Raw genomic sequence first — 24,060 nt, 5'->3', positions numbered from 1 at the left:
CATCTGCTTGGACGGCTGCGCGTGTGTGCACGTTTGCGTGCACGAGCTTTATGAGGAGGGAGGGGTGAGAGAGAGAAGAGTAGTGGTGGTGGGGAGGCATTCCCCCTTTTGCCCCGCACCGGGCTTTGTTTCACCATTTCCAGCTTGAGGGGGTGGTATCCGTGGAAACGGATTTGAATTTCAAGCCAATTTAGGGCTGGAGAGAGAGAAACAAGGGGGTGGGTGGGTGGCTGAGTGAGTGGGGCCAGAGCCAACAGCATTTCCAGGAATTACTCGAGGTAGACATACTACATTCAAGGACCTTCATTTACCAAATGTCCAAAACATTATATGTGATGTTGTGTTACTGCAGGAGAGCAGTTAGCACTGATTAAACCAATGCTGTTGGCTGAAATGAAGCTAAACAGATATAAATAAATACTAGACGCACACGGTCAATAATGTAAAAGAAAAAAAAAAAGGCCTCATAAATAATTTCTTTCCAGAAATTTTCACAGAATTTTTTATTCTACAGAAGTTTGGTCCTTATAAATATGCATTATATACAAAATAACATTATAAAACATATAAAGAGCAGTGTGTCATATTTAAATTAAAACTCTGGAAATACTCATTTAAAAAAAATTACATTATTGGTTCTGTACTTTTGAAATTCATTATAGGCAGGCAGTGGTGTGACAGTCTTTTTCTTCTCGTTTTGAGTCTCTTGTTTTCAGTTGCATTAAAAAGAACAAAAAAAAAAAAAACCCAACACCTTTTTTCTATGCGCAAACTTTTCCCTTTCTCTTGGATCGTGCTGGCACTGCACTGACTGTTGTGCTCCTGTGGTTTTCTCTTCAAATCTCTGTTGATTTTCAAAGTATTTTTTTCCCCCATTGTTTTTGTTTATTTATTTTGGTAGTGCAAATCGATCCAAGGATAGACAGGGGCACACAACTGAGCATTCAAACCCCGTTTTTTAAGGCTTCTAGTGAATTTGGGCTGCATACGATCTTCACCCTTGCGCATGACGTGTCCACCCCCCCCAAATTTCTTTTTTCCACGTGATTGACGGCTGAAGATTAGTTTCAGACATTCAGAACTCAGCAGTGGTGAGGTTGGATTGTGACACGGGGTGAGTTCACTCGTCTAGACCCTGAGTCTTGCATAGCAGGCGAAGCTGGCTGGAAAGAAGGAGAAAGGTGGGGGGGCGGATTTGGAGTGGTCAAATCTTTAGGCACCTTTTCTTTTTTACTGATTGGTTGGCTGTCAAAGTCATCATGATTATCACACAAGGCCAGGTTAGATACACAGGGCGACAATCCACCCTTTATCTCTCTCTCTTTTTTTTTACTGTCCAGGATGGCCAAGGTTAGAAGTTTAATAATTTCACTGATGCTGTCGTCACACCTCGTGCAGTCAGTCTATTTTTTTGCCAGTCCATTTAACCATTGTCGCGACTGAGAGAGGTCCTTCACTGTACATGTGTTGCATACAAACACTCGGTCAAAGTTTTTCAATTCTGTCCTTTTTTTTGTTGTTTTTGTTTTTCTTTCCTTTTTGCAGAGCAGACTTTTCTGCCCTCTCCAGTTCTCAAGTGTTCCAGAGCAGCAGTGAACATCTAAAATGATCTCCAGTCTCTTCTCAGCATTTGTAAACAATCCAGAATATTACATTCTGCCTTGATTGTGTCTCCCCCCCTTGTTCCCTTGCCTTCTGACACTCACAGTTTATACCTGTGGGATAAAAGAGAGAAAAAAATGGAGTTACACCAAATAATTTGAACAACATAAAAACAGCAAATTAAAAATAGTTTCCAAGCACTCCTTTAGCTCAAACGCACCGGTATCACTGTTATGTTTTGCTTGGAAGTAAACATCCTAAAAATTCCACTAAAAGCCACAGCACTAAAACATAGCACCTTTGAGACTGAGCAGAGCCAAACATGTGCGAGAAATCATTATAGGTTCTCACTTTAGGTCTTCATATGGCCAAGATAAAGTGTAGCTAGCATAATTTATAGAAACCAATAATGCACGTGATTGCGTTTCCCCCCCAGCTTAGGTCAGAATACCAAAAAAAACAGGGAAAAACAGCAAGTCTCATCTTCTCCTATGAATGTTGGTGTACTAGTGAGGAATCGTGCACTTGAGACAACCTAATGGATGTCAAATAGAGGATCTAAGGCAATGCTGATGAAGACGTGATTTTATTTCATTTCATTTATTTATTTATTTGCCTTACCTCAGTCGCTATGACGCATTCCTTCCTCTCTTCCGCTATAACAAATACCGACTGGTACATGGAGTCTCTCGAGGAGCATATTGTAGATATTCTACACTCTGGCTTTTCGCTGCAAAACACAAATCACACTTTGTGTTAATGCAAACTAGAAGCACATGGCAGAACTATGCGTTAGGTGTATACACATGCGGCGAAGCAGCAAAGAAGAGTATATAGCTAAGCACTTGTTCAATATAAACTCTGTGGATGAAGAGCAATGTATGGTTGGGGGCCCACTGTTGGGTGCAAATGAGGATTACATGACAGAGGCTTCTCATACATAACAGTCATTTCTACTCAGCAGAGCCCTGTATATATACACACTATCTATGTGAGTGGAATAAATAGTTCTTTAACAGACATTATCGCAGCCAAGACGAGAGTATAAAGACATGCAAAGATGTTTTCTCTTACCTGTACACTCTACTCAAAGGCATTTTATCATCTAAACCCTTGTCATAAATAAGACTTTTATCCTCTTGTGACTTTTCGTCCTTGAACTCCTTTGATTTCGAGTTGTAAGGGTCCAAGTGATAGTTTTTATGAATAAAGTTTGATTTCTCTGAGTCACAGTCTACTTCCAGGCTGATTTTCTGGTTGGTGTTTTTGAGCTGGGACACTGGGATCAGGTTATCCCTCTGACTGCTGGACAAGTTGTTCATAGTCTCTGATTCTCTTCGCTGCCTCTGGGCTTGCCTGTGGATGTGCCTCAAGGCCAAGACCACCATGCACAGCACCACCAGTAGTGCCACCAGCCCAACAGCCAGAGAAACCGCCGCCCACTGGAAACCATCTTTGTTCTCTCCGGTGGTCACAGGAGAGGTGACGGCGAAATATTCGCATTGGGGTCCAGTGAATCCAGCGGGGCAGCTGCAAGTTGCTGGAGACTTGCCCGGCCCACCTCCCCCACTGCAAGTACCCCCATTGAGGCAGGCCCGAAGGGAACACTCGTTCAGGATCCGGTCGCAGTTTCGCCCTCCGTAGCCGGCAGGACAGATGCAGGTGTAGTCGTTGATTCGGTCCTGGCAGGTGCCTCCATTAAGGCAGGGGTTTCCAGCACACTCGTTGATGTTGATTTCGCAGCGCTGGCCGGTAAACCCTGCGCGGCAGCTGCACACACGGATGCCACCATGGAGCTGACACAGACCTCCTATGAAAAAAAGAGAAAGCGGATGTAGATCATAAGCATCAACGAATACAGGTTCGGAGGAAACTCAGAAGCTACCATTAGCAAACAGAGTGAGAGACGTTTCGACACTGAGGCGTTTCAAAATCAAAGACAGAGAACACAATCTCCGTAATCCCTCCCGCGAGGCTGCTTGAGTTCACACATTTCCACTGAATCCACAGTGTGACCGCAGTGCTGCATATTGTTCTCCCAGCGCAGAACAATCCCAGAGCCCTCTGTGTTTACATGAGGACAGAAATTGAACTGCGCTGGCTATTTGTCCCCTTTCATCAACAACCACAGCAAGCTGTGGTGACATTTACAAGCTGCTGCTCGAAGCTGCTGAGTGTTTACATGGAGGACAATAGACACCAAGTTCCCACCAATTCCTGTTGTTCCAGTGGCAGGAATTGGAGTGGGGGGGGAAAGGGAAGTTCAGAAAAAAAGGGGGGGGGGGGGCAAAGAGGAAAGGAAGACTGTACCATTAGCGCAGGGAAGCGACGTGCACTTGTCCACTTTCTTCTCGCAGTTGAGCCCGGTGTAGCCTCTGGGACACTCGCACATGTAGCTGCGCCCGTTGTCCTTTTCCTTACATTTCCCCTTGTGGAAGCAGGGAGAGTCGGCACAGGTCAGCAGGCTGTGCTCACAGTGGGAACCCTCAAAGCCCTGGGGACAGGTGCACATGTAGCCACTCTCCAGATTCTTGAGAAATGGAAATAAAAACAAGTCAGTGAGTAAGTATGATCAGCAGTGAATGTTGAAACCTAAAGGTGGGCATGCACCGCTCAGTTTCCTACTTACTGTGCATGTCCCCCCATTCCTGCAGGGGTTGCTGTCACACTCCTTCATCTCCAGCTCACATTTGACCCCCGTGAAGCCTGGCAAGCATGTACACGTATAGCTTCCCTGGCCAGTGTTCATGCAAGTGGCGCCATTCAAGCAGGGATGGTGATGGGTGCAGAAGTTCAGGTCTGGATTGGGGGAGAGAGGAGAAGAGTGTTTGTTTACAGGGTGTCTGCAGGAGACACACACACACAACCAATCTACCCCCGGATGTGTAGAAAGCTATGAATAGAACACTTCAGAGGAAACCTAATTTACTAATGCTTTCAAGTTAATTCAAATGAAAACAGGGTGCAAGTAATATGAGAGCATCTTTTTAAAAAGGAATAGCAGCAGTGAGCCAAGTTGTCTGGCGTACCTTGGTCACATAATAGGCCTCCCCAGCCCTCCTGACAGTTACACTGCCACGGCAGCTGGCAGGTACCGTGCTTGCAGGCCGGGTACTTCCTGCACTCGTCACAGAACGTGCCCTGCCAGCCATCTCTGCATCTGAAAAATTAAAACAAAAACGAAAGACATTTAAAACATTAGTCTTTGTTTTTTTTCTCATGCTAAAAGTGTTGTGATTGCAGTCTTAAGCCATCAAATAACTCAGATTAAATATCCCTGTAACAGATTAATTGGATGTTAATATTAAGAAATCGGTTAACATCAGTAACTGCGTCATACCACAGTTGGACACAATCATTAGATGATTAATTAATGCATCACAGAAATCTGAAAAAAACAAACAAACAAACAAACATTCACTTGGCTAAAAGTGAGATCTTGTAGTAGTAAAATCTTGTTAGTTCATCGCTCATCACTCAGTGAAACTGCACTTTATTTGTACAGGTAGGTTATACAATGTATGTACAGCATGTGTAGACGTTAATGCTAAGAGTGGGGCTGGAAGCAGGGATCTTTATTGTGTTTAAAGATTACTAATTATAATATAATAATACCCAAGCAAAAATATTTTTTAAAGATTAAGATGCTTCCTAAAGGTTCCTAAGATCGTGGGACTTAAGATGCTCTTTTAAAGGTTAAAACATTTTTCTGTTACTTAGTGCGCAGAGACATGGGAGCAGCTTTACTGGTATCTAAAGGATTTAACCTTAATCTGGAATGGTTTTAGTGGTGGGAACGGTGGATTTGTGCCTAAAAAGAGGGCAAAAATAAAAAATCACAGCGAGTGGGTGAGTGTGTGTGTGTGTGAATTATCCACGCTGGTGAGTGAGATAGGGCAGTGACAAGGAGGGAACATGGGAAGCGGAGAACTCAGTGAGTGATGCTGTGAAGAGAGGGCGCGGACCGAAATGCTGACGTGAACTTCAGCCTCACTTAATGAATCATATGGAAATATTTCAGCTCATGTGGATCCTCGGATGATAAAAGTGCTTTTGTTGCGCATAAACTGGGAGGCAGCTGAGTGAAGAAGTTGAGTGAAAAACAACCCAGGCCTTCCACATGAAAGGAGCTGACGCTGTGCCCATATGTGCTCCTTTCCTAACAGCCAACACATATTTCAACACTTGCAATTATTAATACTTACACACACTCGCCAGGTTTGGTGCAGTTTCCATTCCTCTCGCTGCAACCCTCCAGACAGATAGCTACAAGCAGAAAGAAGAGAGAGAAAAAAATGAAACTTACAGTAAGGGTGCTGCTCTTTTACTGTTCTTTGCCTGTTGTCCACCTGTTCCTCCTGACACAATACATCAGGTGTGACAATTTCACATTTTCCATACTGTTAAAAATAAACCATAAGCTAAAATGTCACACAAGCCCCTTGCACTGCCATTAGGCACACAACAACCAAGGCTTTCCTTGAAATAGCCAACTGTAAGCTCTGTATATTAAAGTACACGGGGCCTTGGTGAGGCTCAACTTTCCTCAGAAGCCTCCATTTGATCTAAACCTGTCCGCCACACCCACAGCTGCCACTGGGTGGGTCGTTTGTGTGTGTGTGTGGGTGAGAGTTTGTTTGTCCTGTTTTAAGTGTACCGGTCATGACACTGATTCGCCGGGGCAACATATCAGGCGACTGACAGTAAGCGGCCGGTTTAGTCCAGAACAGATGCTCGCTCTCAATAGCAGACAGCTGTCACTATTGTTGTTTGTGGTCTGCCAGAACCATATTTGCAGCTGCCACTACCGCGCGCCCAACAATGGAAGGGGACTAAACATCGGTGGCGCGTGGCGGATAATAATGCTGCGATTAACCTTGGCGCGTGCAGTCGCCCGGGCTCCTTCTATCAATGCCCGCGCGCACCCCCTCGCGCCCTCCCCTCTCTCCTGCAGATTAAGTTACCGGGCACGCGCTTTCTGAAGGTACAGTAGTAAACAGAAATTAACAGCTCTTCCTTTAACTTACCTGGACAGAAACGGCAGGTAAATGTTCGCTAATACGCGTAGATTTAGCTTAAGTTAGCCAGCCATTTGTGTCACGTGACTACTACTACTACCACTGTGCGCAAGTGTCCACAGTGTGTGTTTCTGCATTAATGTGTTTGCTACTAAGCTCCTTCAAACTCTACACTATGGCCCCGAACGGCCGGGCTTGTTAAAATTTATGTATGGGAGCGTGTGAGCGAGAAGGCAAATTATGGCCTCTGAAAGATGCCCAATCTGTCTTTCTCATGTATATTTTCTGTAGTCAGTGGCGATTGATGTGTGTGTAATTGCAACACGTGAGCCCATCTGGTTAGAATTTGGCGCCACAGTCAAAATAGCACATGCCAATTTCTCTTTCACCGCCAAGTGACATGGATGACAGATCCGCTGTCACCCGTGTGGCCACATATCCAGCACATGGTAACTATTACTCTCACGGTGCCTCCTTCCAATCTACTCTTTGATTAATTTGTTTTGGTGAAAGGGGGCCCTTGGTATTGTGGAGCCAAATGGCATCGAGCCTCCTCATAGGCTCATTCAGAACTTTCCAAATCTTGGGAGTGCTGGTGCACGATCTGGCCAAGTGGGTTTGCACAAGTATAATGTGCCTGTTGTCGTGCTAAGCCTGCCCCCGCCAAGAAAACCCATATTCAATGAGTACCCACAAACCCACCAATTGCACGTCAGAATTACATGATTACAAATTATATGAAGCAAACAGCTATGAAAAATGCATTCCACACCAAAATTGCCTATCAGACTTGCCAGATATCATGAGGTCATGTCTAGTTATAGCACTCAAACATCCTGTGGCCTTGAGGATGATGACCTATGGGTTACACAACTCACATACTAGCAACAGCTGATATCAAACTTATGCATTTCTCTCTATAGGCAGAAACCATTATAATGATTATGAAGAGCAAAGGACGATGTACAGAAACAGATTCATCAGAGTATTGGACAGTTAACCACTTTAAGGTAAGGCCTGTCCACCAAATCCTGCAGAACACTATCCAAAAACTCATTACAATCAGATTGAGTTGAAGCAACTACAGACTGTGATCACCAAGAATAGACTACTGATAGCAAGTGAGCCAGACAGTTGTAAAACATAAAGATTATGTAGCTGGTTGCTTACGTTCTTCGCAGTATTTCCCCTTCCAGCCGGGCAGACAGGATAGCTGTCCATCACGGGTGCAGGTGTAGTGGCCGAATCGGTCATCCCTGGGCGTGCACTTTTTGGAACAACTTTCTCCGTAGTAACTTTCATTGCAGATGAATCGGTACGAATACTTCAGCTCTGTCTGCACATTGGCCAGTGTATCCTGAGACCAGTCAGTTCCTACACCAAGTTGTCTTTGGATGGTAAAGAGGCTAATCAAAGCGTCTTGGTTGTTGGTTTCTGAAAGAAGATGAAGAAAAAGAAAAAAGAGGAGAAGGAAGAGGAAGTCAGAACTAATGGAGGAAGTTTAGAGTTTAAACCTGCCCATGTCCTGGATTGATTATGGTTTTATGTCACTTATGCATCATAAATGGCTTGCGAGGTCAAAAGTCATCCACTTTTGCTTTAATAATCTGCCCAGTGCCAAGCTGCATCCCTTATCAAATCCCATACAGCTTAGATGAAAGATAAACTCAGGTTGAAATTTCCTCTTTCTTTCCGTCAGCAAAAACATTCCCAGGCCCAGTCCCCTCTTCCAAAGGGCAGAACAGAGTAAGGTGTAAAATACAGGAAGATGTAGTCAGGGGCTTTTGGCAAGCACTGAGTATTCTCACCAAAGCCCACAGCTCTTTCCCACGCCAAAAATAAACTAGAGGAAGTTCAATTGTATTGGGTATAAGAATGAAAAAGGTGTTCTGAAGTTCATAACAAAGGCATGAATAGGCGTGAAAATTGTCTGAAATGATGAACAATTAACGGGAGGTGGAGGGGGAACACTTCAGTGACTAAACTGCATTTAATAGCCCAATTTATTTTCTGCTTTCGTGCATGTTAAGTGTGCAAAAATTGTAAACCGACTGGAGTGTGTTAAACCTACAGACAGAGCTCCCTCCTGTGGCAAAAAAGGCTGCACTTACCTACAGGTAGGTTTCCATAAGGTGAATGCCAGGCTTCAATTATTAATGAAAAGGACCCCTAAAGAGAAAACATATGCCGTTAATACATGCTACAAATACTATAGCGATTAAAAAAAGAGTGCTCGCAATTTAGACGAGAGCCTAAATCTTGCTTATTTTTGTATTTCATAGGCTCCTGCTAATTGAGAAGAGAAATTTAAATCAGACTTAAGACTGCACGAGGAAATATGTGTCACAGTGATCACGAGAGCCTTTCTGGATTTTGAAATGAACGACATGGCAGCAGTCCAATCTGTTAGTCGAAAGAGTATTACCTAATGATATGGATTAGACTAGCTGACCAATAATCGGTGCGCTCCCAAAATGCATAGCAGTTCCCCGAAATCAACATAATAGCAATCGCTGTAGTGAAACAAATAAAGTGGATGTGCTGCTCCACGCCCTTACCGGCCAGCCAAAGTTGAAGGGTATTTGAATCGGTGTAGGTAAAGTGCCACTGTCCTTGGCGCTGAAAGAGTTTGTCCCCAGCACTGGTGTCATTGTACTTCCAAAGATGCAGTCACCTGGAGAGACCACAGCCTGATAGTTCTTCAAGCAAATTCTAAAATAAGTCCTGCAGTTGGGTTTGCATGCATCTCCGTTTGCAAGCAGACCTTTGTGGTTTTTAAATTCGTGGAGATCCAGCTCAAAAACTCCGGATCCAAATACCTAAAAGAGAAGGAAATATTATTTAAGAAAACGCCGTGCAGCTACATGAAGCTTATTCTGTTATTTAAAAAAAGGAGGGGGGTAAAAATTAAACAGTCGGCTCTCCATCTGGTTTCGCCGAGGTCTCAGGACCACCAAGGAGATGTAGATCCTCTTTCATACCTGTGATATTAACGTGGTGCTAAATGCGATGGTAAAGGTGAACCAGGCTGCCATCCTTCTTGTTTCTCCAGGGCAGCCGCGTCACCAGCCACTCACGCAGCAAAACCTTCTTATTCCGAAGTATTGACGCCGAGGTAAACAAATAGGGTATTGAAAAAAACCCTTCCACGAAACACTATAAATCCTCCACTCCCGATTAGTCCTCAATAGCTCCTTGTTGCCGTGCGTCAAAAGCGTCCAGAGGAAGCGTTTCCAATCTCCAAGTTATCCAAAGGTGAGGGAAGACCAATATCCACAGCTGTGTCCCACTCCGTCAGCAGGCGTCCTCTCCTTGCATGATATTGTACTCCACAATGGTCAACTCCTCTGTGTGCGCGCGGCTCAGACCTTGTTTTGGTGCTCAAGTCGGTGCGTCAGTGCGCCACGGACGTTCATCACTCGTCTTATTACTACTGAATGAACCCTAGTGTGTCTCCTCCCAGATATATAGACTACCACTGCGCTGCTCATTACATAAACTGCCACTCACCCAACTGGCACCGCCCACTTTACATATTCAACCCCCTTCTCTTTCCACCCCAACAATTATCCAGATTTAATACCCACTGGCAGAGAGATGACTGACCACCATGGATACCGGGCGATTATTAACAAGCCCCCAACATCTGCTGACTTATTTTTAGCGCACAATATGCGGGGCGCACATTTAGACTTTTTTTTTTTTTGCACAATGAGAGGGGACAGCGCAGGAGAGCCGAAACTTCGAGAATGGAGAGCAGAAATTCAATTACTGTCCTACTCTCCTTGTACCTTCCTTAACCCCCGGTTCCACTCAATTGCACGCCTAATTAGCCCTTACTGCAGCACTGGAGCCTCGCACACTTGGGCTATCCTTCCAGGACCCTCCACTCTCTGTGGGGTCACATGTGCGCCTCCCTCGGGATGTAAGACAAACAATGAAAGCAGAAATGCGATTACAGGGGGGGAGACAATCTTTTGAGTTGTTTTTGAGTTTTCAGAATGTTACTTTTTTTCAGACTAAACCCAGAAGCACAAGAGCCAATATCTTACAACTCCCAAACCCAAATGATCCCACTAAAACGCACGCTTGCTTTAATTTAGAAAAAGGGCCTTTGCTCAGCTCCAATAAAAAATGTATTTTACGCACACCCACCTACATTTCGTATTATGTTTCCATTCTGTTTTTTCTCCTTTCTGAACATCTTATTCTAGTTGTGTTTAATGTTGCAGCGCGTGCGCCCCTTCATGCCCACCCAAGTATTTTTACGGTTAATGGCAGCGTGCCTCCTATTGTTGCGGCGCGTGTCCCTCTCTCGCCCTCATGCGGGTGTACAGGACTGGGGGACTTAACTATTCAGCTGTATGCAAATGAGCTCTCTCTCTCTCTCTCTCTCTCTCTCTGTGATACCCTACAAACACACACGGAGAGACTGCGCGTGGTTTCACCCGCGTGCGTAAAACTGATTTATTCTCCACGCGGCCTTTTACATCTAATAGGAATCTGAGCCCCGAATTTTCGAGATAAAATATTTGATTTGATGGCCTGAAATTGGCAGCGGTGATGCGTCCAACTATTAAACTGACAATTTGTCTTATCTTAAATCCGTTTGACGCAAATAATAAATAAATAACTTCCAGGTTTACCCACTAAGGATGACGTAGACGCCAGTGTAATGCACAAAGAATGTCAATCACATAAAATTTATACATGTTATTTATTGAATTTGTATTGAAAAGACTTCCGGGGGATATTTAAAAGAAAAAGAATCCCTATTTGAATTTTTGGAACCCACTCTTTACCTCAGTTTCCCCCCTCATATCCATTGGCTGTTTTTTTGATTAATCTCATCGGTTGTATTTGTTGTTCGATCGCCCGTGTCTCTCTCATTTACCATCTGGTGGGAGACTGGCAGTCCGACGCACCGTTTTTCTATCGTCTGTTCGCGGAGGGCACGAGCCAGTTTTCTCCAACCTGTTCATCTAAATTCTGTTTGGCATCATGTGAGCGTTTGTTAAGAGGAAACTACAGTAATAGTGTAATAAAATGACTTCCTACGTGAACGCTGGGGATATGACAAAACTTGTTGCTGTGCAGCAACACCATTTGCCCACGTGAGGAGGAGGCTTCTGGAAAATATGATAATCAGGTTGTTGAAGACAAAACACTGAATACTGTAGTCAGTGCTGAGCATATGAACTGTGCACTCCTCCATCAACTCTTTTATTTCCCCCCCGTTTTTTTCTTGTAGGTGTGCATGCTATGCTTATGAAAAGGGAACAAATGTGTCCAAGTACATGTGACTAGAGTCTGATTAATCTTAAAATCTTAGTCACCTAGAATCAACAAAAGCTGCTTTCCCCCCCTCCTAAAAGTGTATATTTATGACTTAACGGATGATGACACGCTTAAATAGTCTGTGATTTTCCCTTGACCTCGGCACGATCTCAAAGTGTTTGCATTTCATCTGTTGTTTCTGTGCACTGCTGAGAGTGAAAATGGAGAGCATCTATATTTATTCAGTGTTTATATGAGGGAGACACGATGGATTGGTTGAATGCTTGTCATATTGACACACCTGTTGTGTCTCCAGTGGGTCCGCAGAGACACAATGGCATTGGCTTGACTGAGCCATATGCCGTGCAGCTCTTCCCCCCCCTTTTTTTTGACTCTCGGATGCTAATTCTGTAACTTGTTGACACTGCGATGTTGATGACTCTTTCTGATTTAATGAGGTGTTTTTAAACAGAATCTGTGTGTGCGCTCTATAGGAGCTGCACCTATTTATTCAATTCACGCATTTTGAGTTGGTTCAGGATTACTGATCCACATTAGCACATCAGTTTTTCTGCCAATAATGGTTTCTAATCATCTTCAATATTCCCCCGCTTATCTGCTTTATGGCCCTATGTCTCCAGTCCAGCTAAAATGTCACCACCATAAAAAGTGTGACAGTTGCAGTTTAACAGGTGAGTGCAGCTGATAACACAAAACTGTCTTTACTATGAAGACAATGCCATATGGGCTTTGTTTTTTTTTTCATAAAGCTGAACTAAACCAAACAGCTTTGCTTTTTTTATACAACACTGTTAATGTCGGCAATATCAGACCCTTTCTTTTATTATAGTGCTTGTACAAGATAGCAGATATTACACTTTTATATACTTGCAGATGGCCTATTCATGCTTACTTACTGATTATATTTGGCAAAAGTTGAAAACTCTTTAAAGGGAAAGCATTGAAGCTGTAAAGCATGGTAGGCAAAAATCAAAACACGTCGCACGATGTCTGCAGTCAGAAACATTTCCAGTAGAGGATCTGAGATAGAGTTAAGCCGCTGTCATCAAATGCTCTCTGTGGTTTTATTTATAACATGCGTTGCTGAAAAACCATTGTATTCTTGAGCTCTTATGCAATGCCAGGCAGCAACTGGAGCCCACAACAAGCCAACTGCTTTGGTGCAGCTCATTCTTAAGCTATTTGGACCCATTCTCTAAACCACAAGCTGGGACCCTGCATTTATTAAGATGTTGCATCAAAGCTCGCTGCTTTCCAGCAACACAGCAGGATCTGACTGACCAGGCTTCAGTTCATGCTGTAGCCTTCATCCGAGCGCTTTGATGTTTGGATGTGTGTGTGTCTGTGTCTACGAGCTTGTATGTGGGTGTCGTGGAAGCTGAAGAAAGCGTACAAGCTCATGTCTCCTCTGCTTCCTCTTGCGTCCCTCTACTCCACAGCGAGCAAACCCCCCTCGTGGGTTTTGCTGGTGCGCTTCAGATCGTTCCGCGATGCTTTCCTGGCTGTTTGTGGATTTGAGGAACGCTGCGGAGAAAACCGCGTTTCCTGTTCTCACCATTCTGGACAATTCTCATGAATAATTGTGATCTGACAAGGAAGTGTAAACAGGTTGATCGGTCAGAGAGCGGCCAAGAAAATATCTATTGTTGTCAGTGGAATGTGAAGAATGCTGTATTAATGGAGCAAGCAAGATGATGTCAGCCTCTCCATTTATCACACGAGTAATCTGAAAACGAAGGGCAAGCGCTACAGTATAGGCGCATCTGTAATGATACTTGAAACTTGGAAATATGAGAAGACAGATATTTTTCTAATATGCTGCTCCTTTGTCACTCTATATCAAATTAATTTATACAGTTTTATTTGCCACACATGGCTTAACATACAGAAGGCTATTAAAGTTTTTAGGGCCGCAGATCTCTTACAAGGGAGTTATAAGTATGCACACTACCATTTGTACTACCTTGAAACTATTTATATTTTAAACTTTTTGTGGGTAGATGAAGTGGGTTTAAACTTCAATGGGTGCTAATCTAAAAAAAATATAGACTCAACTAAATTGACATAATATAATTTTGCTATGACAGGAATCTGCTTCTTTGTTCAACCAGACCATAACAGCAATTTTAACTCCGGTCGTACATTTTTGGAGTTATCTTTGAAGTAGAATAGTTTGGATAACAAAGTGGAATCAGAAATCTCTTCTGCTTCTTCCTTTTTTCTTCCCAGGTTAAACTTCTGTGGACAAGATGTAAAGTCATCAAGTGTCCACTTTTACTGTTTTAGACCACAGAGAGTGAAGGAAGGAAAAGGAAGCCACTAATTGTCTAAGGTAACACATGCTGTAATTTGAAGCCTTGACAGTTTTACATTTCACTACACCAAGCCTGTCTTATAGGCAGAGAAATAACAGAACTGGGAGTACATCAGGTGAAATGGTTTGGACTTCACATTTTGTATACTATGACTCAGTCGTTATATACGACATGTGTATGCAGTCAGTCATATTTGTCTGATCCTGTTTAGCTGGATGATGATCAGGAAGGCCGGACCATATCTACTACTCAACGAAGCTTATATTTGACGTCCACCTGGGCTTTATCGTAAATGTATCATAAATCCTGATTTAATTGAAAGGAGGCCAGTGTGTTGGAGTAGACTGACATTGACATCGACAGTTACACCAGAAGACGGCAGATTTATGACCTGCTCCTCAGAGGTACAGGTTCACTGCCTGGCTGTATACAGGATACTTCTTAGTCACACCTGAAAGACCTCATTTAAGGAAGTCACGGGTGACCTGCACAAAAGTGATTCAGAAAAAAATCCGTCAGCAGATGCGAGTCTCTCTGGATTTTCCATTTTCTTCAGTTGCAGGTGAAGGAAATGACCTCGAGAGGTCAAGCTATAAAAAAAAGTGTTTCTTTAATGAAACCTGAAGAATGTATAGGTTAACATTTTAAGAAGTTCTTCATACAAACCAATTTAATAAAAGTCCAGTTATTTTAATTAAAGAAGGTGAAACATAGTTTAGATAATCCATGATATTTGGTTGAAAGGAAAATTCAGACATCTGATTCAACTCTTGAAATTTGGACTTCACTGGAGCAAAATGCCCCGTATCTGTCTACCTTAATGCTTTCCCTTATGTTCTGTTTTGGAACCTGTCTTTTCTTTCTCTGACTTCATGGTGTTTACTACAAACAGCACTGTACCAGCACTGACTTGGCCTTTTGACGATTACAGTGGCAACATGAACCATCTGGAGTTGTTTAGCATGCCGCAGACTACAGAGAATGTGCCGTCATCAAAACTCACCTTGTCTGAGAACATCATAATCTCAAGGAGGGGGTCGAGGTCAGTTTTACCTTATCTTAATGGAGTACACACTAAGGTTTGAGGTTAGCTTTGAGTTTTATAATTTAAATGAAGAAGTCACACAAAATCAAATAAACATGTTTTTTTCTCCCATATGTGATATTTTCTAGATTGCTTCAGTGCAAATTGCCCTTTTTACAAAATGAACTATAAAGATGTCTGCCTTCTGATTGTTATAATGGACCAAAAACCATAAAAAGCACAAAAACATACATCAAATTTTACTACGTAAAAGAAATACTTCCAACATGAAACAACTCAAAACAAAGGGTATTTCCAGGATTTTTTTTAAATAAGGTGAGACAGAGGAGACTGAGAGCACAGGATGGAGAACCCAGACAAATTAATATTTAAACAGAAATAAAATCATTGTGGAAACCTGGGATAGAAAACACGTTTTTCAGGCTCATGTGCAGTCCTGTGTTTACACATTCATTATGTTATAAGTAGTCTGCATAAAGAATTTAAACATAATGTTCTGATAAATAATGTTTTTGAAATCCCTTAAAAGATGTGAAAATGCTTATCTCATACGGACTCTGAGAAATGTGTCCCATATCAAGCCGGTTAGATTATTGTAATGCTCTGTTTGCATCAGTAGGGTGACTTCAACTCATTCAATATGCAGCAGATGGAGTCCTTAAAGGTACGTGGAAATTTGACCATATTACCCCAGTATTAAACTCTCTTCATTGGCTCCCAGTGCAATATAGAATTACCTTTAAAATCCTTCTATTAGGTCACAAAGCTCTCAGTGGTTTGGCCCTCCTGGGACATCTCTGACTTAGCTCACTGTTTATAACCAAATCAGACCTCTCAGGTCATCAGGTGCAGATCTTTTGAATATTCCTAGAATCAGATTCAAGTATGCTGAGGGTGCTTTCAGTTACTGTGGTCCTGTTCTTTGTAACAAGCATTTGTGCTCACATTCAAAAACAGATTCAAAACCGTCTGGTTCACACAGGCTTACAGTCAATAGCTGTGTGCGTTTTTTTTTTTTTTTTTAATTGATGCTTTTCACTGCCTTGAGGCATTGTAAAATCTACACAGATTTTTATGTTTTTAATCTCCAAGGTTTATGATAATGACATATGCTATATAAATAAAACTGCTATGTTATATTTTGTATAATGAAAAATATTTAGATTTGCTCAATTGTAATAACTGATTGATTGATGGGTATAAAGTTTGGTCTTTAATATTGCAATTCTGCAAAAAAAGTACCTACAGCTTTAAAATGAATAGCTCGAAGTACAAACCACAATAATTGCATTGATATATAATAATCTAATATAATAATCTCACAGGGAATAAAAGCAGAAAGCATCATAAAGGTACTTTCTGTTCCTCTTTTAGTCACAATGGGTTGTCACTGCAGGTAGCGCTGCATGATTGATTTTGTAGATTTATTTACTCATTTTCTACACCAGTTACTCTTCCTGGCATGCTTCTTACGTTTGTTCGGTGTGTAAACCAGCACCTTTACCTGGTGTGTTATGTGTTCAGTTACATTGTGGTCATGTTTTATATGCAGTGCCAGCCGATACAAACAAATAAAATGCTGGGACTTTTTTCTATGTTCTTTGTTCTGGTCAGGTTTTTTTTTTTTAAATTTGGTGTGGGGGTATATTTGTCATATTTGTCCCTCGAGTGAGACATTTGTGAGTCATTATGCTATGATTATTATTCCTTATATTGAGATGGTAATTGTTTAGGGTTGGGTTGATGCAGTGTGTAGTTACATTTCTAGGGAAGAGCATGTCACGTTACTCCAACTTAACTCAAGACAAGCTTTGCAGAATTTAATCAGCACAATTTTTGTGAAGATGAAACTGAAAAATCAAACTAAAATACTTTTTTACTGAAACAGTTTTTCAAACATAAAAATTGGGTACATGAATTCATATAACAGAGCAATGCCAGTGTTATGGACTTAATGATTTTAAGTTCTGTTAATGTTTACTACAGGACTCAGGTGGAAATGATTTAGTATTCTGATACAAACGCTGTGATTGCTGACATGATTTACGAGGATGTGGATTGTATAGGTTTCCTGCCTTTAACCACCACAGTTTAACTGTAGTAGCCATGGAAACACAGGCTATATAAGCTAAATATAGTGACAGCAGCTCCTGAAGTTGATAAAAGCAGCAGATATCATTCACCATGAACAAAGAGCTTTCAATAATTATTCAGATAAGTGGAAGGACTCACCGCTCAGGTGAATTTTTTGATATGTAGTTCAAAGTCAAGGCTTTACTGTAGTGATAAATAATAAGAGTAAAAATCATGACATAGTGTTTAATAGTAAAAGCACACAATAGGTTTGTGATTTCTGTGTGTTTCTTTGTATCTTTTAAGTTTAGTTTTTCAAGACTTCAGAATCAGTCATTTAGGAATTAAATCAAGCCATCCATTAGATGAGCAGTGAGTGAAAGAATCCACTACACAAATCCCTCCCTGGGCATGAATATCCCAGTGGATTGGTGCCATAAATACGTGTTTGGGAGTGAGAGTGAAGTGGGTGTAGGCTATGCAGTCTCTCCAAAGCCTTAACCACAATGAGATTAGTGTCAGTCGGCAGCATTAATCCCAATAGTCTCCCAGCAGCAGCAGCATCAAGCTGGCCCACCGTTAGCTGAGAAAAACACCGGTGGGAGGCTGAAGGGAGTGGGCAGCAGCGACTTAACCAAATAATGGATTAATCAGTTACAGATAGAGGAGGAGACGACTTTCTACATAATGTGCAAAGAAAAACAAAAAAACTTACTACTGTGATGCAGGCTTGTCCATTTTTTTTCTATACGGGCAATTTGCTGATATTGTTGCCTTACATATATCGCAAGATTTATATTGTATGCCTTGTTGTGTTAGTATGTTAGTATATGTTTTGTTCATCCTACAATGATAAGATGACACAGCTGACACATTATTAAGCGTTAAGTATATTTGGATTAATTATTTTGTGACACAATAAAACAAATATCTTTAGACTAATGTGAGCTTATCGGCTCACAACACCTTAAATCATCAAAAAATTTTAGAACATTTTCTTTTTGACAATCTTGGATTTACCCAGAAATTTGGTACAAATACAATATGATGTATAAAATACTATTTAAGATAGATTTTTCATCGACTTCCAGCATATCTAAACAGCTATTAAAGGTAACTGCCTGAAATTTTCACTGAATCAGTCAATTCAGTACCTATAACTTGGGACAGATATATCAACAAAATAAAATCAAGCAGTAATACATAGTCACACAAATAAAAAAAAGCTCCACCATAAAAACAAAAGTATCAGTAGATAATTTCATCTAACTAGAACACAACTCTGATGTTTCCAGATGGTAGTCTAATTATATAGAGAAAATGCATTTGTTAAATATAGCCCCTTACGACCGGGTAATAGGATGGATAGACATACACATTTTTTTTTTTTCAGGACCTGCTGTGCTAGATGAGTCCTATAAATCAAGTTTAAAATCATATTAAGAAGCTTTAGAAAAGCAGAAACCCAACAAGTTGCCATGTCAAATTTTACACAGTTGAAAATACTTATAGCAAAACAATTAAGAGTAATGAAAAAGCGATTACTACTCACAAGCTTATTTCTTGTGAGTAGTCTTGGAGAGCCAACTTGCCGTGTCCACATGGTGTGATTCATAATCTGTTACAAGACCCTAACCCTAATTCCATGACAGCAACAGGGAAGCAAGGATCAGGCAACCGGTATGCTGACTGCCAGAATGAATGCTGTTTCACTATATTGACGATAGATTATTTATGTATATATGTGGGCATGTGCCCTATCACGTCCTCAACGGGTGGGTCAGATTGACGACCTGTCAAGGGTGTACCCTGCCTCTCACCCAGTGGCAGCTGGGATAGACTCCAGCCCCATACACCCACGACCCTGATGAGGACAAGTGGAAGAGAATGAATGAATGGATGGATGGATATATTATTTCCCCTGTGAATGTGATGTTATGTTGTCTAAGGACCTTGGAAAGAAAAGCGACTGGACTCCTTTAAGTACTGTAAGTTTCTTGAAAACGTTTCACCTCTCATCCGAGAAGCTTTTTCAGTTCAATCTCCTCTGGCGCAAAAAATTTGTGTAGCTATCCATCCAATTCAGGGTTGTGGGGGTTGCCCGTTTGTGTTTGTTTCATGTGTCGTGTTCATCGACGTTCCCATTAAGGTAACTTAAGGGTCACTGGAATTTGTTTCCATGACAGAATTTTGTTTGAAACACCACTGAACACAGGAAAAAATATTACTGGTTAAAAAACATTGATTAACTACAAAAATGATCAGTACTGAATACTGAGAATTGTGAGTGTTGTAACTTTATTGCAGTTTATTGTTTGATAACAGCATTTTGGTTATTTTGTAAGTGATTTAAGTGTTAGCCACATGTCTAGTTAGAGCTGTTAATTATAGATTTAATTTTCTGCTAAAGGGGAGCATTTAACAGGTATTTTCATTAGAAAACTGCATTTCCCAGAATCCTTTGTGGTAGACGAAAGTTACTCTGGGTTTTAGCTAGCAAAGAAAGTTTCGGGAAGCCTTTATATGTTGCTCTGATGTCGATCAGTTTATTTGTTGTACATTCCCCTTTTTGAAGCCTTATATAAAGACTATCGTTTCTACAATTGATGTCCGATCCATTTTTTTGGCTAAGTGGATTCGCCACAACAGTGAGCCCCAGTGCCATATACTTGTGATTGTTCTTGATTGGGATGCTTTGCTTTGAATATACAAATATTTTTTGCTGAGAATTGAGAATGCAGCTCAAACATTATGTAAAATATGTAAATGCTATGTCATACATAATGGCCTTTTAAAAATATAAAGATCCACTTTTTAATCAGAATATAGCATTAAGTAAATTCAACTTCTGGGATATTGATCCAGTTTGGTCAGTTGGGTAGTGGGGAGGGTTGCTAATCAGTTTCAGCTTCTTTGGTGTTAATGAAATTAACAACAGGTGCACTAGAGGGGCAACAACTAAAACAAGAATGTTTTTTTTCACTAGTCTTCATTTGTCTAAGCTCAATGTCACTACTGGTGATAGGTGCCAGGTTGCTCAGGTAGCCCGATTCCTCAAGGATGGCACATCAGTATGTGCCATTGCCAGAAGGTTTGCTGTGTCTCCCGGCACAGTCTCAAATGTGTGAAGGAAATTCCATGGAGACAGACAGTTACTCTATGAGATCTGGACAGGGCTGTAGAAGGCCCTTAACTCATCAACAAGACCAGCAACTTCCTTTGTTCAAGGAAAAGGTCAGTGATATTCTGAGAAGGCCTATTCATGGATTGATGTACAGACCTCTACATGCTGTGCAACAGTCCCCTGACTGCCATTAGGTATTGGGATGCAATCCTCGGACCCACTGTCAAAGCCTACACTGTTGCAGTACAACCTGGGTATCTCCTGATGCTCTACAATGCCTGGCTCATGTGGCTAGTGTATGCAGGCAGTTTCTGGAGGTTAAAGGAATTGATGCCACTCACTGACTCCCACACTTGCCTGACCAAAATGCTTATGTTTCAGTCCATCCAAACGCGCCCAGGTTGCACCAAGAGCTCAGTGATGCTCCAAAATTGGGGGCAAACCCCCAGTACACCATCCATTGTCTCATCAAGAGCAGGCTTAAACATTTTCAAGCATGCATACAAGTATGTGGGGGCCATACAAACTACAGTGGAACCCCGACTTACAAATACCCCATTTCATGAAAAATTCAAGTTACGAAGGCACTGAACGGCAATATTTCTGCCCTTGTTACGGCAAAATGCCCGGGTAATGAAATCCGCTGGCTCTGATCGGCTGAGCCTACAATGCCCACAATGCCTTCCAAATCATGTGACAACCCCTTGGCTTCTGTACTTGCGCTTCGCTGTTTCACTTGAACGACGTATTGTTGTTCTAGTTAGCAATTAGCCTATAGCCTATCGTTCAGCATCGCCTCACTCAAAACGCGCAATGGGTGCTTCGACTTACGAAAATTTTTGACTTACGAAAGAACCTCGGGAACGAATTAATTTCGTAAGTTGGGGTTCCACTGTACTGAGTATCATTTTGAGTTGCTCGATGATATTTCGGAAAAATGGACTATCCTGCTCTATTGTTTTTTTACTTTCACTTTTTCACTTTGCATTCAGCCCTCTGTAAGTTGATAATTTTCATATCCACCAAACAATGTGGCATTCCTAACACATCAGCCAGTCCATATCCATATAGATATACAGCAGTGTATTATCATTGGATCACTGTAGGACTAGAGTCTGCTAACACGCAGATTTTCTGAGATTATACCTGTTCCTCCCCCCACCCTTTGGCAATATATTAACTATTTTGCTGCTCTGTGCTGCAAAAACTCTGCTCAGCCCACTGATTCCCCACCAGAGACATCTCCTGCCTCCCGTCTCCTCCCGTCTCCTCCCTTCCCCTCCGACGTTGGTACGATCCAAAAAGCCGGCAGTTTGTTTGCTTGGGAAAGGAGAGTATCCTCTGAGGTCAAGTCAAACAGGATGTGCTAGAGTGTGGTCCTTCGCTCCTATTGGCTCTTTGTAATAACTCTCTCAGTGGGGCTAACACGCACGCACACACTCACACACGTAAACACTTTTTGAACATGTGCACACACACATCTGAAACGCCATGCCTAACAAACACAGACATAGTTTTGTGAAATGCTTCTCTGACAGGCTGACAGTTGTATTTATCCTAAAAGAGCAGTTTGTGATTAAAGCAGCGTGCTCGGCGCAGGCTTGTTTGAATAAGACGTTGCGTTCGGAAAATGTCAAACACTTAAACTAATAAACAGAAACTGCTACAGATGAAGACACCACTTAGCAAATCAGACAAACTGCTGCATCAGCAACTGCTCATGGCTTACATGAATTCACAGATATTTTTCAGTCTAAACTCCAAAAGGCCCTGGAAATGTTTGTAAATCCAGCATATCTAAGCAAACACAAGCTTTTCATCGTATGAAACATTCCTTAATTGCCACAGAAGTCATTTTCCTGCTTCATGCTTTGTGTCAACAGTGTAAGAAAAGGAAAGAACAAACAAATTGCAATTGTTGTTTATCTGTCCCGAGTTCTTAGTTTTGCTGAAGTGGCACATTTCCATGGGCAAGTATCTGTGTCAGTTTATCTAATTCCTTTTTATCAGATTAAACAAAAATATATCAGCCATGTTTACTAATATTTAATAAAGGACAAAGATTAATATTGTATCCGGTTGTATTAGAGCAAAATTTTGAGTTTACGTGAATTACCCCGGGTGGTTCATGGACTTCAAATGAAACATCTTGTCTGGGGCTGCCTGTAATTTTTCCAGTGCAGTGGTGATATTTTATCTTAATTAGAGGTTTTCGCTCAGTAGTCACATAAACGAACACGTAAAAAGTAACATAATGAATAAACAGACATAAGAACAGCCCGAAGGAGACCAGTCTGGAGTCCTCGTGAGTTGTTTAATTACCCTGATGTCACACTGTGTTTACATCTACACAGAAATGGGTCTGACTTATGGGCTGAAATGTTTATGGATGTTAACACGGTGAAATTGACTTATCGTAGGACCTGCAGCAGTTTAATGTTCACGATCCCCTTGGTGTGCGTAAGGAAGAGAAGCAGTGATAATGACATTTTTACAGTCAGAAAAATAACTTCGTATGTGGTAATGGAATAAAAGTAAAATGTGGTGATTGCATACATTCTCCTGATGGTATGGTATTGTTTTCTACCCTCACCTGCTTTGTAGGGCAGTCAACCTGGAGCCTAGTCTAAGCAGCGTCTGATGGCAAAATAGCAGTCACATGGTGCCCGTCACTGGCCTGACAACTTGTGAAACATGCTTTGGTAAGCAAATCAGCAAATTTAAGTTTACTGTAATATGATTACATAAGAAAACGTGGAAAAAAATTTGTTACATTCTCGAAAAATGCTGATGTTTTGTAATCAATAGTTTCATTTATGCTGCAGTGAAATTCTTAACGTCACAAACACTTATATCCCAAGATAATGAATGTAGCGTACGTTTGTTTATATCTTCCCCGTCTCCCCCTAGATGAGTGGACCGAACTTAATGAAACTTTGCACAAACATTGCCGGGGCCACTATGAGTTCCATCATCTATGTAGCATATGGAAATATTTTATACAAATCCCACAGTTGTATATATTTGTAGATTTGATGAGTAATTTAAGAAACGAATAGAATGTCAGATTAGAATGGTGTATCACAATATAACGTATCATAGCATCATACTATAATGAATGGATATGATATGGTACCCTATCTCCTGTGTAGATATGCACACACACACACACACACACACACACACACACACACACACTCTATCATATATGCAGTAGTATATAAAATACTGTATGTTTGTAATTATAGTTGATTATTAACAACAGTTAAAGTTACAAGTTAAATTAAACACAGCAGGAAAATTGATGCCAGATATAAACAAGTATATACATATATAACTCAGTTTAAACCTGTGACTGTTTTAATCTTTATCTGTGTTATAATCCATTATTGGATGGTATTTATTTATTTATACTGTGCAAGAGGTGAATTTTGTTATTTGTATTTGTTTATAACAATTTTTGTTATTTTCTCAGCGCACTGGGCAAAATTGTATCACTAAATAGTTTTGAATGTAACTGTATGGTTTAAGCTTTCTCAGGCAAACTGCAGATAAGCCATTTGCCACATCTTTTTTTCTGCAGTC

General features: G+C 41.3%; 1 protein-coding gene and 1 long non-coding RNA gene across 2 annotated transcripts; one reads left to right on the top strand and one right to left on the bottom strand.

Annotated features, from left to right (window-relative positions):
* Nucleotides 1-488: 488 nt before the first annotated feature.
* dll4 (delta-like 4 (Drosophila)) lies at nt 489-10,040 on the bottom strand. The gene is made up of 11 exons (XM_004542077.3): nt 9,602-10,040; nt 9,179-9,439; nt 8,732-8,789; nt 7,791-8,054; nt 5,808-5,868; nt 4,632-4,762; nt 4,232-4,401; nt 3,913-4,132; nt 2,677-3,412; nt 2,224-2,332; nt 489-1,715 (listed from the first exon to the last, which is right to left on the bottom strand). Exons 1-11 carry the CDS (start codon nt 9,653-9,655, stop codon nt 1,710-1,712), a joined length of 2,070 nt encoding a protein of 689 aa, XP_004542134.1. The 5' UTR covers nt 9,656-10,040; the 3' UTR covers nt 489-1,709.
* On the top strand, nt 7,525-23,171 carry LOC143412582 (uncharacterized). Its single transcript, XR_013093098.1, has 4 exons — nt 7,525-7,630; nt 14,148-14,250; nt 15,165-15,275; nt 23,080-23,171. It is a non-coding gene; the product is annotated as an uncharacterized LOC143412582 (long non-coding RNA).
* The last annotated feature ends 889 nt before the right edge of the window (nt 23,172-24,060 follow it).

Source organism: Maylandia zebra, linkage group LG15 (assembly GCF_041146795.1).
Source record: "Maylandia zebra isolate NMK-2024a linkage group LG15, Mzebra_GT3a, whole genome shotgun sequence".
In the NCBI taxonomy this organism is placed as follows: domain Eukaryota; kingdom Metazoa; phylum Chordata; class Actinopteri; order Cichliformes; family Cichlidae; genus Maylandia; species Maylandia zebra.
The sequence above is the reverse complement of the archived record's forward strand: the minus strand, read 5'-3'. Positions and strand labels throughout refer to the sequence as shown.